We start from the raw sequence: 13,781 nt of genomic DNA on the forward strand, positions 1-13,781 counted from the left end.
GTTTAAGTGTCAGCTGACCTACCTTTTAGCAATTTTGTAGAAACACTGAATCACTAAAGTGTCGAATTCAACAGAAAGTAGCTGATATGATGGAGCTCTTTGAATTTTAATGGGCCTGTAAAGATGCTCTGCAAAGCAAACAACTGTAGCATTTCTGCAGAGTCATTCTTGTCGAAGGGCTGCTCGTGTCCAACCCTCGGAGGAAAGGACATTATTCCTTGATGATATTCAGTGCTTTGTTTGTTCAGAGGTGCAGGGGATATCTGGGAGAGATGAGAGTTGCATGCTGTGCATACTTAAGCAGGCCCTCAAATGTTGTCTTGGTTATTGGGTGTTTATTACTATTGTAGAAATTGTGAGAATTTGCTTACTTTATCACCAGGTTGGTATAAATCTATTACTTAATGTCAGTTACGGTGATCAAATTAAAAGGCTCAGAAAACAGACAAGGATTTCAATTCATCTGCTAACAATATTTCCTGTGTAGGAAAAAATTGATTAAGCTATTTTTTTTTTTTTTTTTTTTTTTTGTGATTCAACATCTTCACCCAGAAGATTCTGTTGTACATATTACCGTATTGCAGCAAACATGGCCGTAGTGTAATTTATTCTTGGGCACTTGTGTTAGTTTTTTGGAGCCGCTCCTTGTTTGGCAAACACTTTTACAATCTTGCAGATTTGATTAAATAAATCACTCAGACTTACAGCAGAGTTTGTAGATTTTAAATTTGAAAAACAATATATCAACTGTTATTCGGCATTCGTTCAACTCAGAACTGAGAGTTGTCACATATTCTATTCCAGTAAGGAAAAGTGAAAATACACACAAATACACACATTGCATTACATCAAAGATGTTCGCAAAACCTGTTGACAAGAACACTCTACCCAATATTGGTACATGAATCTATCTGTCAATCAAACGTTTTCATACTCAATTATGTGTTCATGTCAATTTTCAAGCAAAAAGTGACAGTAGAAATAATCATGTGGTAGAAATACCAATAGAAAGCCTTTAATGGCACTGCAGCAACGTACAGATTTGACATGAACATGTGAACGACTGTGAATTAATTGTGTGAACATTTTAACATTCAGTTTTTAGCACTTCAGTCTTAATTGCGTTACACTAAATCAGAGCAGCCAGTTCAAATTTCCTATTGGCAACTTAGAAACCCTGAGGTCAACTGGCACACACTGTAAGCTACTGCAACACTGTTGTTGATTGCTGTGTTTCCGTGGGAAGGCAATAAAATTACAGCAAATGCGAGGTCACCATTTTGGCCTCACCTGAGAGACTCAGTTAATCTTGGTGGAATACATAGTCATGTGTTTTATTCCCCAGCCAACAATTCACCACTTCTGAACAGCTTTCTCACCTCGTCTGTCTGCCTGCAGGAGCATGACATCGAGACTCCTCATGGCGTCCTTCATGTGACCATGAGAGGTGTTCCCAAGGGCAACAGACCGGTCATCCTCACCTATCACGACATCGGTCTCAATCGTGAGTCACGGGTGTTTTCGCCTCAGGGCTTTGGAGTCACGCTCAAATCATCGTCTGATTGCTTGGAAATAATTTTTTGTCCTCCCTTTGCATCTTTCCAGACAAGTCGTGCTTCAACACCCTGTTCAACTATGAGGACATGCAAGAGATCACGCAGCACTTTGCGGTCGTTCATGTGGATGCGCCTGGCCAGCAAGAGGGTGCTCCTCCCTTCCCCAGCGGGTGAGGGCCTGAGTGATTTTATGCATTATGATAAATAGGATCTTATTTATTTTAGTGCAGCCGCAGGGACTGCAATCAATTCATCTAGATTGAACATCAAGTGAGCTGCTAGTTCATTTGCAAATGCAAGCACAATCATCGTCCAGTCCATTAGTCCAAATACTGAAGCAAAACTGAGGACGTACTGTATATTTAGGATATACCCAGTTTGTTGTTGTTATTAATTCAAGCATGAAGACCTCACCTGTTTCATCTGTTTCCAGCTATCGCTACCCAACTATGGATGAGCTGGCTGAAATGCTGCCCTCTGTGATGACTCAGCTCAAGTGAGTGCCTCCCTGTTGATAGCTGATCAATAATAACATGCGTAAATTGACTGTTCAGCCCCCATCCCCAGTAACCAGCGACGTCTCTGCAGGGTCAACAGCGTGATCGGCATCGGCGTAGGAGCAGGAGCATACATCCTCAGCCGCTTTGCAGTGAGTCCACACCTGCAGCTGAACATCTGCAGCATCACCACTCTCTAGGTTCCTATTCTTCCTCCCCCTCCCAGTCTCTCTCCACCTCTCTGGCTGTAATAATGAAGGGCTCTCTGGCCACACAGCTTGTTAAGCTGAACATGAAGCTTTCCATCAAGCCCACGCAGGGTAGCAGGTTCTCTGCCGTCTGTTGTCTAGCTGATGAATCACCTTGGTAATTCTCTCCCTTTCACTTGCTTTCGTCTTGTTTCCATACTGATAGCAAGGGAGCTGAAATAAGCTGGATCTGTGTACATCGGAGCAGAAAGAGCTAGAAGTGACAGAGAACAGTGAGGCAGCACTAAAAGATGAATAATGAAAGGAGAGGATGGTGGTCAGGTTTAGAAAGGGAAGTTGAGTGAATTAGGAATCATGCTGCTGCTGGGCTTCCTGCTCTTGCTTAGAATTAAAGAGGAAAGATTGGTTCTGGAATGTATTTTCTTTAACAAGCGTAGCACAAAAACATTTCCCTTTGATAGATTTACAGCAGTCGTTGCTGCATCGCATTTTCTCTGTCAGAGGAAGCTTTCCCAGTTTTCCCTCTGCACTGAGCAAGTTGGGTCATAGATCTCCCATGACATCCTTCTCCTGACTTAAGGCAATTCAAAATCCACATCCTTTTTGAGAACCATCATTCCATCTTCATTGTTTCATGTTGAATTAAAAAGGAAAAGACATCTCCACACTACACTCTACAATATTCCTTCACTTATCAGGAAATACACTACATCTCATTAAGTACAAAGACATGGTAATGAATTGGTCTTGAGAGTGATGCACACCACTGTGTGAATACTCCAGAACATCCTTCTCTGCCTAAAAGTAATTTTTCCTGTTGTCATTAGCACTGATCTGAGTTCTTCCCTTCACAGCTGAACAACCCCACCCTGGTAGAGGGGCTGGTTCTCATCAATATCGACCCTTGTGCCGAGGGCTGGATCGACTGGGCAGCCTCAAAAGTGCGTATTACCACGATGGTAAAACTCCAGAGAGGCCTCTCTGCGCTCTGCAGCTTAGGGTTGCGTTTCCAATCATTTATTTTTACACTTCCACTTTCCAACTGTCATTAATGTTTGTGTAACAGAGGTCAGGCCATGTCTTTTATGCTCCTAACCCTTAACGTGCCACTCACAATTTAATGTTATTTTTGCCTATCTGTTTATAATCTATTTGACATAGGTCAAGGCTACTAGCTCAGTTTGCTTGGATGCAGACACCAAGCCAAAATTCCTCATTTACAAGCTGCACTTGATTTTCTCTTGCTGATTGGAAAAGTAGAACTACCAGCACTCATCTGTAACTGGACCTGTTTGATCTCCCTTGTCCTCAGCTCTCCGGATGGACCAGTAATCTGGTAGACATCGTCATGGCTCACCACTTCAGCACTGTGAGTTTCAGCTCCATAACTCCCCCTGTGATTTTTCTTGCTGACCTTTCTCAATGTCGCAGTGAAAGTAACAGTTACTGAACCTCGAGAGTTTTTTTTTTTTTATATATATATATATTTCCCTGGACACTTTTATCTCATCTGGCCTTCAAGAATTTACTAATTATCGTCTTTCTGTCCCCTGATAGTTGACATTACATGCTCAGCCGACATTACAGGCTCAGCCTCAGACGGGCTTCCATTTGTTTTGACACAGATAGAAAAAGTGTTTTCTGTCCCTCAGGATGAGCTGACAGAGAACCAAGAGCTGATCCAGACGTACCGCCTGCACATCGCTCAAGACATCAACCAGGACAACTTGGCCCTCTTCTGTGGCTCCTACCAATAGTAAGATGCAATATCATAGTCAACACTTGTAATTTATCCTTGTATTCTGCCTGAAGGAGGATCCATTAACAGATACTCTTTTTTTATTTTACCCCTCCACCAGTCGTCGAGACCTGGAGATTGAGCGGCCAGTCGTTGGCCTGAATGAGGAGACTGTCAATACACTAACGTAAGCTTTGAGGCTCGGGACAACTCAAATCAACGTTAAACACCAAGATTTGAATTTGATCATGATTACACCTCATCTTCTCCCATCCAGTTGCCCTGCTTTGCTGGTGGTGGGTGACACGGCTCCTGCTGTGGAGGCTGTGGTGAGTTACATGAAATTGTCTCAGTAACCTCAGAGGCTTACATGCAGCAAAAGCTGAGCTCACGACTGTTGTGATGTTTTAGGTGGAGTGCAATTCCAGGTTAAATCCTACAAAGACCACGCTGTTGAAGGTGAGAAGCTTGTCATGGCCATCTGTTTTTCTACTGTCTAAAAAGCTTTTTGCTAGACACTCTCCTGCAACTGATCATGCCCCTCTGTGCTCTCAGATGGCTGACTGTGGAGGCTTGCCCCAGGTTGTGCAGGTGGGTTTCTGCGTCTTTAGCCACGCACATTCATGTCATCTCAGAATTTTCTCTTCTCATTACTCTACCATTTTGTTTCAACAGCCAGGGAAACTTGCTGAGGCCTTCAAGTACTTTGTTCAGGGCATGGGCTATAGTAAGTAAATCCATGTTTTTTCTTTCATGAGTTGTTAGTAAATGCCAACATTAAATAAACAGCTGATGGGATTATAAAATGTGTAAAACTTGTTTTTCACCTTTTAGGGCTGACGTATGTGTGGTTGTGGTTTGTGTGTGAGCTTCCTGTTGATGTGCATCTGAAAGGTGTTTTTAACGAAGCAGTATATTTACTGCAGTCTATTGCTTAACATCCCTACTGATAGACTTTGGAGACTGTTAGTTTGTTTTTTTGTTTTGTCCACCTAGTCATAGAGAGGTAGCCAGTGTAGTTGGCTGTTGAAGCTGATGCATTCCCTGTCTACTTTTTACAGTGTTTGGTACCCACAACCCTCAGTAGGTGAGGTGTGAGTGCTTCTAGCATGGCTGAAGTGGCAGCGGCACTCCAGATGAGCTGAACAACAGTTGACTTCCTGTTCAGTTCAGAGAGGGCATCAAAAATACCCTCCGTTTCCATCTCTGGTGTGCCTGTCCTCTCTGTCTAGAACTGTTTAATGATGCGGTCTCCCAGTGAGACTCATTGCATACTTAAACAGAGTTCCAGGATTTTTACAGTCATTTATCCACAAAAAGATTTCTGCAACAACCTGCTCCATGGACTGATGAAATCTCTGCTTGCTCTGTCCGTACAGCCACTCTGTGTGTATTTCCCAAATGCTAATTCTATTCTGCTCTCTCCTGTTCCCAAAACCCCTCACCATGGGAGGGACCCTCTGGTGTAGCCTTTACGTCAGTGCATCAATGCTGCTTTATAGGCCGTTGAGTCCTCCTGTTGAGTAAATGCCACTGCAGGATTAGAACAGATTAAAAAGAGTGTTTTCACACAGAGAACGTGTGGAAAAAAGTCTTAACAACTCAGCGTGCTTCTGAAAGCTGCTTTCTCCTCATTAACACATTGCCACAGTGTGACTAGCAAAATGGAAACAGTTCGAGCGTACAGGAAATATTTGTGCACATGCAGTGGTTTGTTTTTTTTCACTTGTCATTGCTAGTAAACAGCTTTTTGTCCTCACTGACCACCAAGCTACAACAGAGTCTGTGTGAATCAGGAATAAAGCAGCAGAGCCTTCTCAACATTTCTCCCTCTTTCTTTCTTCCTTTAACCATTGCTCACAGTTCCCTACGTTCTTCTCAGTCACCTGAGCAACGAATCAGGTACTAAGTTCTTGAGAAGCTGCCAGACTGGAGCGCTTCGACCCCAAATAGCAGTAAAGCATCCTACAGTAGATGGATGTCAATTTATGCAGAGATTCAGTAAAGGACACTGTTAATGTCTAACAGTGGAAACGCTCTTTATTTTAAGCTGTGGAATCTTTGCTATACTTTGACACACATTCATCTCCCTGTAGTTTAGTTTGTCTCCTTTAGCATGGATTCTGTCCTCAGTGGTCTAGTTTGTTGCATGACCTGCTGATGACCTTGAGTTTGATTGCTAATGCTTTATTTTGCTGTTGTGTTGTTTAGGTTTTGTTTCCGCTGTTGCACATCTTTTTTCAGTTAATTTAATTACTCTCCATATATGAGAATTGTTTGCATGGTAAGCAAAGCACTGGATTGTTGCTGTGTGAGGCTTGGGAAGAGTTCCCACAGTGTACTGAGTCTGGCTGCAACGTGAGTGGAATACTAATGTGTGTGTGTTTGTGTGTGCTCGCGCGATTGTCTTTTTCAGTGCCGTCAGCAGGAATGACTCGCCTGGCACGCTCACGCACCACTTCCTCCTCCAGCATCACCTCCATGGACAGCAGTCGTAGCCGCAACAACCTCAACAGCCTCCTGGAGGGCAGTGCCACTGGGGCCCTGGACAGCCAGGCTGGACCCCAAACCATGGAGGTCTCCTGCTAAATCTATCCCCCACCGCGTCGGTCTGCACCCTCCCATAGTAACTTATGTGCCCTCTCCCCCACCCTCCTCAACTCCATACCAGGAGGTAATGAACTATGTGATTAGAAAAGAGGATGTAATAAATATATTAACAGATGCATATTGTTAAATATTATCTTGAATCACATTCCTACCATAAACATTACTGTCAGCACATGCAGACGCTCACATCACAACCACCAACTGTCCGTACTCTGGTATTTATTTTTTTTCACCACATTTGTTTGAGTAGAAATCCTTCATTTGTTCTAAATCATTTGTAGATTATTTTGTCAGTGCGCAGAAAGTATTGTTTAAACTCATCTCTTCCTTTGCAAACTGTAAACACCGTCTCCGATTGTACAATTGTGTTTTTGTTTGTTTTGTTTTGTTTTTGACTTAAGCAACTTGATTGGATGCAGAGGGATCACTAACATTAGTGTAGCTGCTGGAACAGTGTGTGTATGATGATGCTAGGTAAATGTGTGGACTATCATATGACACGGCTACTTTTAATGGAAGAACAGTATGTTAACAGAAACGTGTTCCAGTGTGTCACATTTGTTCTTTATTTGTAAAGGAGCACACCACCGTTGTCTTTCTGCTTTGTCTTGATGTTTTTGTTCCGTTCATTAGATTGCAGTGATGTTTTACCAACCTGTAAAATTCAGGCTCTGATGTGAAAAATAGTTCCTTCACCGAAGGGCCCAGTGGTGCTTCTCACTGTCTGCTGATTCAACTCCTTTATATTACGACTGAATAAAGCTTCAACATTAAAAAAAAAATAACCTTTGTCGCTCATTTGTTCGTTCATCATTCTGCTTACCTAAAAAGCAAAGGAATTCATTTGACTTTCTGTCAGTGCTTTTGCAAGTGTTCGTGGAACAGTGAGGTGACTGTGGTGATACTTTCCAACCACAATTATTATTTCCTTGCTAACCCTTTTTGTCACGCAGCAGGCAGTCTATATTTAGCACACACACAAAAAAATGTTGAGCTGCTCTGAAAAAGATGAGAGATTGTATTGCACAGAAACTTACATCTGTGTTTATTGCTGATTACCAGGGTGGGGCAAGCAAACCATTTATTTCATATGTAAGTTGATTTTTAGTGAACCAGTTGATCAAGAAACAGAATAGTAAGGAATAGTAACATTTTCTAAACTAGAAGGACACAACAAAAAACAGACTTCTATCAGGGTAAATGTAAGATGTATAAAAATGTTATTCAGTGTGTTCGACAGACCTTCTCTCAGATTTGAAAGCTTCTTCATCAACATCCTCCAGTAAGTTTAATCAGAAATTTATTCCAGTAAAGGCTCTGAGTTAAACCTTCGTGTCCTCAGTCCTATCAAATCGGCATCTAAATTCATTAATGACGTGATTTTTTACAGTGAGTGCTTCCACATACCACACTGCCACGTCGTTCCTGTAAAAGCATTTGTAGAAATAAAAATGTTTTACTTTCGGTATCAAAATCCTGATTGAGTACTGGTTTGTTATTTGGATAAAATCACCTCTCCTATGCTCAGCAGTCATTTGAATCTATGACAGCTACACTCCACGAAAAAGTGCTGCACTATCAAGCTCCGCTTTGAGACAAGAAGGCAAGGCCTTGAGCATCACAGGAAGCTGCTGCAGGGAGACATACATGCAAACCAAGAAGGACGTTTTATCTCTTCAGTTGTACACACCCTCTTTATAAACAGCTGCAAAACCAGAGCTTAGGAGGGAACACAGTCATTCTGATTGATCAGCAGGCCTTTGAGAAGCTGTGCTTTCATATATCAAAAGCTCTCCTGTGTGCTTGGTGTGTGTTCTGAAGGCAGACGCGCATAAACTCATTACGGAGAACTGGAATACGTCGGTGGTTCCGGGAAGGATCTGGGTAACTTGTGCAGAGTTAAATTTCTGACTGGACTTTTCAATAAGGGGGTGAGTATGCCATCTCTGGTGAGTTGTTTTTTTTTTTTCTCTTATTCACTGATGCATTGTACGTCCAGAATATCCGTAAACACTTCACCATTTAAATAACATTAATAAATGTGAGAAATTAATCGATTCAAAGATTTTTCCAATGCACTGGCCTGCAAATTTAAACAAAACTTAATAGCAATCTCAACATGATGGACTGCAATTTTTGAATTGCAGGAAGGCGTAATATTTGGTAAAGGCAAAATACCATTTAAATATTGTGGTGCTGCAGAGATGTCCGTCACATTCTACAGACTTGTGTTTAATAAAGATCTACACTAAAAAAAAAAATCACACCATATATATTTTAAAGTTGTTTTTTTTAAATTAAAGTAGTAATTTCAAAATTAATACCCTCTAATATGATATTGGTCAAAATAAATGCAATTAGTTGGTTCATTGTAGACAAAAATAAATAAAACTCTTCTTTTTGTAATAATAATTCTTCTATTCTCGAGCGTATCACATTTTATTTCTTTTCATACAATTCATGGAAATTCAACACAGGATATCAGTACCTTTTGTAGTGGTTTGGAGCCTTCCTGCATCGTCGAGGTCAGGGGCCTCTGAACACATCCAGTAATGGGACACGGCGTCAGCGATCTGGCTCTTAAATACAAAATTTCTCCTAACTTTCTGATTTTTTTTTTTTTTGCTTACTTACTGAAACTATGAACTAATATTCTAAGCTGAAAAAAAAACCCACAAAACTGCTGTAAGCTGACAGAAATATAGTGGCTAAAATGTTAACTACTTATTATCATTACCTGTACTTCTTAAAAAGAACAAGCAAAAGACAAATAGCACCAAAAAACATGTCAAAACTAAAATATATGAGAAACAGTCTAAAAAAAGTGACAAATAGAGTTGAAAATCTAAGCCAATATGAATAAAAGCTAAGGTAAACAAAACAAAAAAAAACAGAACCTAAATAGTGACATGTAAACAATTAGCTAAACATAAGCTAAAAAAACAAATTTGTGCCAAAAAAAAAACCCCTGCTGGAACCAAACATAAACTACAACGAACAAACTAAAATAACTAGAAGCTGAAAAGTGACAACTAGGTGAAAAAATAATATAAATGTGTTTTTGAAGGGATAATAAGACATTTTATAATTTCATTTGGCAGACACTTCAGTCCAAAGCGACCTATGTTTTCTAATGATGCTCCCCATTTCTCAGCTACAGCAGCCGGTTTGATTCAGAAAGAGCCAAAGAACATGGGGACCTGCCCCACCAGATATAGATCCAACCTGACCATATTAGGAAATGCACCTGAGCCGGTAACACCAGGTAGGCCCAGACCCTAAGACATGTTCACACAACCCACAAATCAGGACGATGTCACACATGGACCTCCAGTTCCAGCATCTCATGTGTCTCTCCAGCCTTCCAGGAGAGCTTGACTGTATCTCTCTACAACTACGCGTCCTGCAGCAGCGCCGAGCTCACCATGTGCCTGGGGGAGAGACTCACCATCGTCTCAGAGTACATTCACCTTTCTCCCAACCTATTTCAGCTCGACAGAAACTTTTATTCATGACGCCTTGTTCTCTCCAACAGTGATGGTGAATTTATGATGGTGAGATCCTCGACCACCGACCGCGAGAGCTACATTCCCACCAACTACACCGCCAAGGTCACACATAGGTGAGTCACAGGCAGTAGTTACATGACTGCGTGTGTGTTAAAGAAAGTAGAGGAGTTGAAAGGAACTGAAATGAAAGGTGTGTGTGTGTGTGGGGGGGGGGGGGGGTTCCCACCAATTTGTAAATGATTTTTACATCGGTGGAGACGGATTTTTTGAATCTGATCTTTGTTCTCTCTGGTGACACAACAGCCTCCGTCTCTGATAGTTTCAGTCGTCCTCCAGAGGGGAGTTTGGTCTCTGATTGTTTCAGCGGTTTTTCCAGACCTAAAAAAACAACATTCCCCTTTTGGTTTTGCATGTCATCACCGTTTCACTGCGATGTCTTGCGTCTTCTCTGTGTCCAGGTGGCTGTTCTCAGGCATCAGCCGGTACAAAGCTGTGGAACTGCTCACGCAACCCAATAACCAGAGAGGAAGCTTCTTGATTCGAGAGTCAGAGACACACAGAGGTTAGAACCTGAAGAAAAACCCATGATGTTTTGGTGGAGATCTGAGTCACAGGGGATACATTCATTACGTTTCTGTTTCATTTTGAGATAAAACATAGACTTGACGGAATGTTTCAAGGAGGTGTTAAGATGTTCTCAAAAGAAATAACTCGCCTTCAGAAACACAGATTTTTCCTCCATTCTTTGGCAGAATGTACACAAATGTATCTTCTCTCACACACCAACTTATTTTCCTTTATGCTCTTCTAACTGCTCCAACCCCCCCCCCCCAAAAAAAAGTGGGTTCACTGTATTTCTCGCATTTTTTAAAACACAGCCAGATAAATTCTAATTCTAGCATGTATTGGACAAGAGTAATTTCCTGTAGATCCAATACGTTTAATTTTGATACTTGATGAACATGATCTCATCCATTAAATCATGCACAAATTGTTTGTTACAAACCACAGGAATTTTGAAACCCTCCATTTACTCAAGCAGACAACAAGCAAACCTGACAAACCTAAAAAAAAAAATGTGTATAAAAGCAAATTTGTCTGTATGAACATTTAATAAATTATGTGTAGCATGGAGTTTTTGATGTCAGTCGTTTTTTTAATATGGCTGGTCCTGACTGGATGCCTCTTGGAAACAACTTATGTTGTAGTTTGGGATGAGACAAAACACTGATCATCAGGGTCATGAATACACACTGTGACCATCTGTGTGCTATTTCTGTCTTTAGATTGTTACTCTCTGTCCCTCCGGTGGAGCAATGACCCTTTGATGGTGGATTGTGTCAAACACTACTGCATCTCTCACCTCCAAAATGGCTGGTTCTACATATCTCAAGGGCACAACTTTGCTTCTCTGAAACATCTGGTGGAACATTATTCAGGTGGCTGCTGTTCTCCAACAGAACCCAATAGAGACAGCCCTAAAGAGCTTTACTAAAAGTTTCCTCCCCCTTATAGTGTCTTCGGATGGACTGTGTTGTCAGCTGACAGAGCCTTGCTTCATTCAGGGTTTAGACCAGCCAAGAGAGAACAGACCGCTACCCAGAGTTATCAGGAGGCCTACCATCAACTGGAAGGAAATCAGCAGGTGTGGTACACTGTCTCGCTGAGATACTACCAACAGCCGCCACTAGATGTCACTCTAACAAAGAGCTGCAAGGGCCCTGGTGGCCTCTTCTCAGTGTTCCCCTGTAAACTGAATCATATATATATATATATATATATATATATATATATATATATATATATATATATATATATATATATATATATATATATATATACACACACATATACACATATACATGTGTGTACATGTGTGATGGACTGGCGACCTGTCCAGGGTGAACCCTGCCTCTCGCCCGTAGCCGCTGGGAGAGGCTCCAGCCCCCCGCGACCCTTAACAGGAATAAGCGGAAGAAAATGGATGGATGGATGGATGGATCCATCGTCATCTTCTGCTTATTCCTTACTAGTAAGGGTCGCGGGGGGGCTGGAGCCTATCCCAGCGGCTACGGGCGAGAGGCAGGGTTCACCCTGGACAGGTCGCCAGTCCATCGCAGGGCCAACACACAGAGACGAACAACCATTCACACTCACATTCATCCCTACAGTCAATTTAGAGAATTCAATCAGCCTAGTCCCCAAATTACATGTCTTTGGACAGTGGGAGGAAGCCAGAGTACCCGGAGAGAACCCAACCCACGCAGGCATGGGGAGAACATGCAAACTCCACACAGAAAGATCCCGCGCCAAAGCCGGGACTCAAATCCGGATCCTTCCTGCTGTGAGGCCACAGTGCTAACCACTGCACCACTGTGCAGCCTGGATGAATGTACACACATATACACATATGTGTGTGTGTGTGTGTGTGTGTGTGTGTGTGTGTATAAACATTAGTTGAGGAAATAACCTAGAGGACAACATGTGAACGCGTCCAGGAAAAGAGTCCAAGTGCTCATTCTTTGCTTCCCTCTACTGAGATGTCCTTGAGCAAGACTTTCATGCCCTACTGATCCAGTCAGTGATGCTGTTCACTAGCTAACAGACGACATTATGATTGTCCTGGACACCTGACAGGTGTAATGTCTGAGTTACAGACAAAAGTTCTAGGAAACAATCTCAATAAACAAATTCCAGATAAGGATAACCCTCCTACATTTTAATAACTAATATTTTGTGCCTTTTCCAAATCTTGGCTGCAACCTCCAGATCTATGATCTTCAGGAGGAAGAGGACAGGATCGGACCACTCACTGGTGAGCGAGGGCCTGAGGGAGGCCATCAGCTCCTACCTCCAAATGACAGACAGCCATGATTACAGCTGGGACACATGATGGAAGGCCTTTCAGTCTGGAGAGAAAGAAGTTTGATGGGTAGTAGCAAGGTCTTGTTCAACCTGCTGTCTGGAGAGGCCTCTGGAGCGGTGACTGTGTATTCAAAAAGGACATTTGAGGAAAGGCCCTGGAGCAGCAGCACGACACTACAATGTCTGAGGATGTGACATGCTGTTGGCCATTTAGCACTGCTTTTGTACCCATAGATCACGGTGGTCAAAAGCCCTTATCCTCCACATAAGGTCTTCATTGGCTCTCCTCCGGTTTGATTTGGCCTGAGAGATGATATGATGTGATGATTTTAAAGATTATCCTGAAAAATCACTCTTTTCGCTTTTTGCTCTTTTTTTTCATAAAAAAATATTTTCCTTAAATTTGTCAGATCCCCAGATATTAAGTAATATTTAAATAATTTGATCAGGCGGCAGCGTGGCACTGCACGGGTTTAGTCTGATTGTTGGTTGCTGGATGGCTGAAATGAGGCACTAATTTCTTATGTTACAGTATTTTTGTTCTCCTTGGCTGTTTCTAAACGTTTACTAAAGTTTTTTTTTCCAAGTATAAGTCATATAATGGAAGCACCTTGCAGAAAAAAATTCAATTGTGGCCCTCCATGGGGAAAAAAAATGGGGGTACAAAATGAAGCTGAATATTGAGAGCAAATGAAATATTTTCTATTTGCTGTTTGCTATCGGTTTGTACGCTTGCTGTGAGTGTAAATAATGTCTGTTTTCCTAATAAACATCACACAGTTCATGCGATTGAGGCT

At 41.9% G+C, this 13,781-nt stretch overlaps 2 protein-coding genes across 6 annotated transcripts in view; both read left to right on the top strand.

Moving 5' to 3' along the window:
* The window catches only part of ndrg3a (ndrg family member 3a), a 33,312-nt gene extending 25,918 nt beyond the window's left edge, over window positions 1-7,394 (top strand). For 2 of the 4 annotated variants that reach the window (XM_086198599.1, XM_086198598.1), the window contains 14 exons: window positions 1,399-1,504; window positions 1,606-1,726; window positions 1,990-2,052; window positions 2,145-2,205; window positions 3,117-3,203; window positions 3,575-3,631; window positions 3,915-4,018; window positions 4,122-4,187; window positions 4,278-4,329; window positions 4,412-4,459; window positions 4,556-4,591; window positions 4,676-4,727; window positions 5,864-5,902; window positions 6,417-7,393. In XM_086198599.1, the coding sequence (XP_086054725.1) occupies window positions 1,399-1,504; window positions 1,606-1,726; window positions 1,990-2,052; window positions 2,145-2,205; window positions 3,117-3,203; window positions 3,575-3,631; window positions 3,915-4,018; window positions 4,122-4,187; window positions 4,278-4,329; window positions 4,412-4,459; window positions 4,556-4,591; window positions 4,676-4,727; window positions 5,864-5,902; window positions 6,417-6,589 (1,065 nt within the window). In that variant the 3' untranslated portion in view covers window positions 6,590-7,393. Of the gene's footprint in view, window positions 1-1,398; window positions 1,505-1,605; window positions 1,727-1,989; window positions 2,053-2,144; window positions 2,206-3,116; window positions 3,204-3,574; window positions 3,632-3,914; window positions 4,019-4,121; window positions 4,188-4,277; window positions 4,330-4,411; window positions 4,460-4,555; window positions 4,592-4,675; window positions 4,728-5,863; window positions 5,903-6,416 lie in introns of all 4 variants that reach the window. The other 2 variants (XM_086198601.1, XM_086198600.1) reach the window with 2 other exon arrangements.
* A 913-nt stretch (window positions 7,395-8,307) lies between these two features.
* On the top strand, window positions 8,308-13,756 carry LOC147267633 (src-like-adapter 2). Of its 2 annotated transcripts, XM_086200619.1 has the most exons (8): window positions 8,308-8,541; window positions 9,765-9,875; window positions 9,971-10,070; window positions 10,146-10,232; window positions 10,578-10,681; window positions 11,406-11,558; window positions 11,635-11,764; window positions 12,889-13,756. In XM_086200619.1, the coding sequence occupies exons 2-8, from the start codon at window positions 9,803-9,805 to the stop codon at window positions 13,010-13,012; spliced, it is 771 nt and encodes a 256-aa protein (XP_086056745.1). In that variant the 5' UTR covers window positions 8,308-8,541; window positions 9,765-9,802; the 3' UTR covers window positions 13,013-13,756. The 2 variants fall into 2 exon arrangements, with proteins under 2 accessions (XP_086056745.1, XP_086056744.1); XM_086200618.1 differs by lacking the exon at window positions 8,308-8,541 and having other exon boundaries at window positions 8,572-9,875.
* Window positions 13,757-13,781: the final 25 nt, after the last annotated feature.

Source organism: Aulostomus chinensis, chromosome 3 (assembly GCF_037954235.1).
Source record: "Aulostomus chinensis isolate RoL2024-O1b breed Wild chromosome 3, RoL_Achi_v1.0, whole genome shotgun sequence".
NCBI lineage: Eukaryota > Metazoa > Chordata > Actinopteri > Syngnathiformes > Aulostomidae > Aulostomus > Aulostomus chinensis.

Bases quoted from the DNA above. Each gene is read 5' to 3' on its own strand.
- LOC147267633 (XM_086200618.1), top strand. From the start codon at position 9,734: ATGTTTTCTAATGATGCTCCCCATTTCTCAGCTACAGCAGCCGGTTTG. The intron at 9,876-9,970 runs GTAGGCCCAGAC...GTGTCTCTCCAG, and splicing joins ACCTGAGCCGGTAACACCAG to CCTTCCAGGAGAGCTTGACT. The intron at 11,559-11,634 runs GTGGCTGCTGTT...TCCCCCTTATAG, and splicing joins TCTGGTGGAACATTATTCAG to TGTCTTCGGATGGACTGTGT.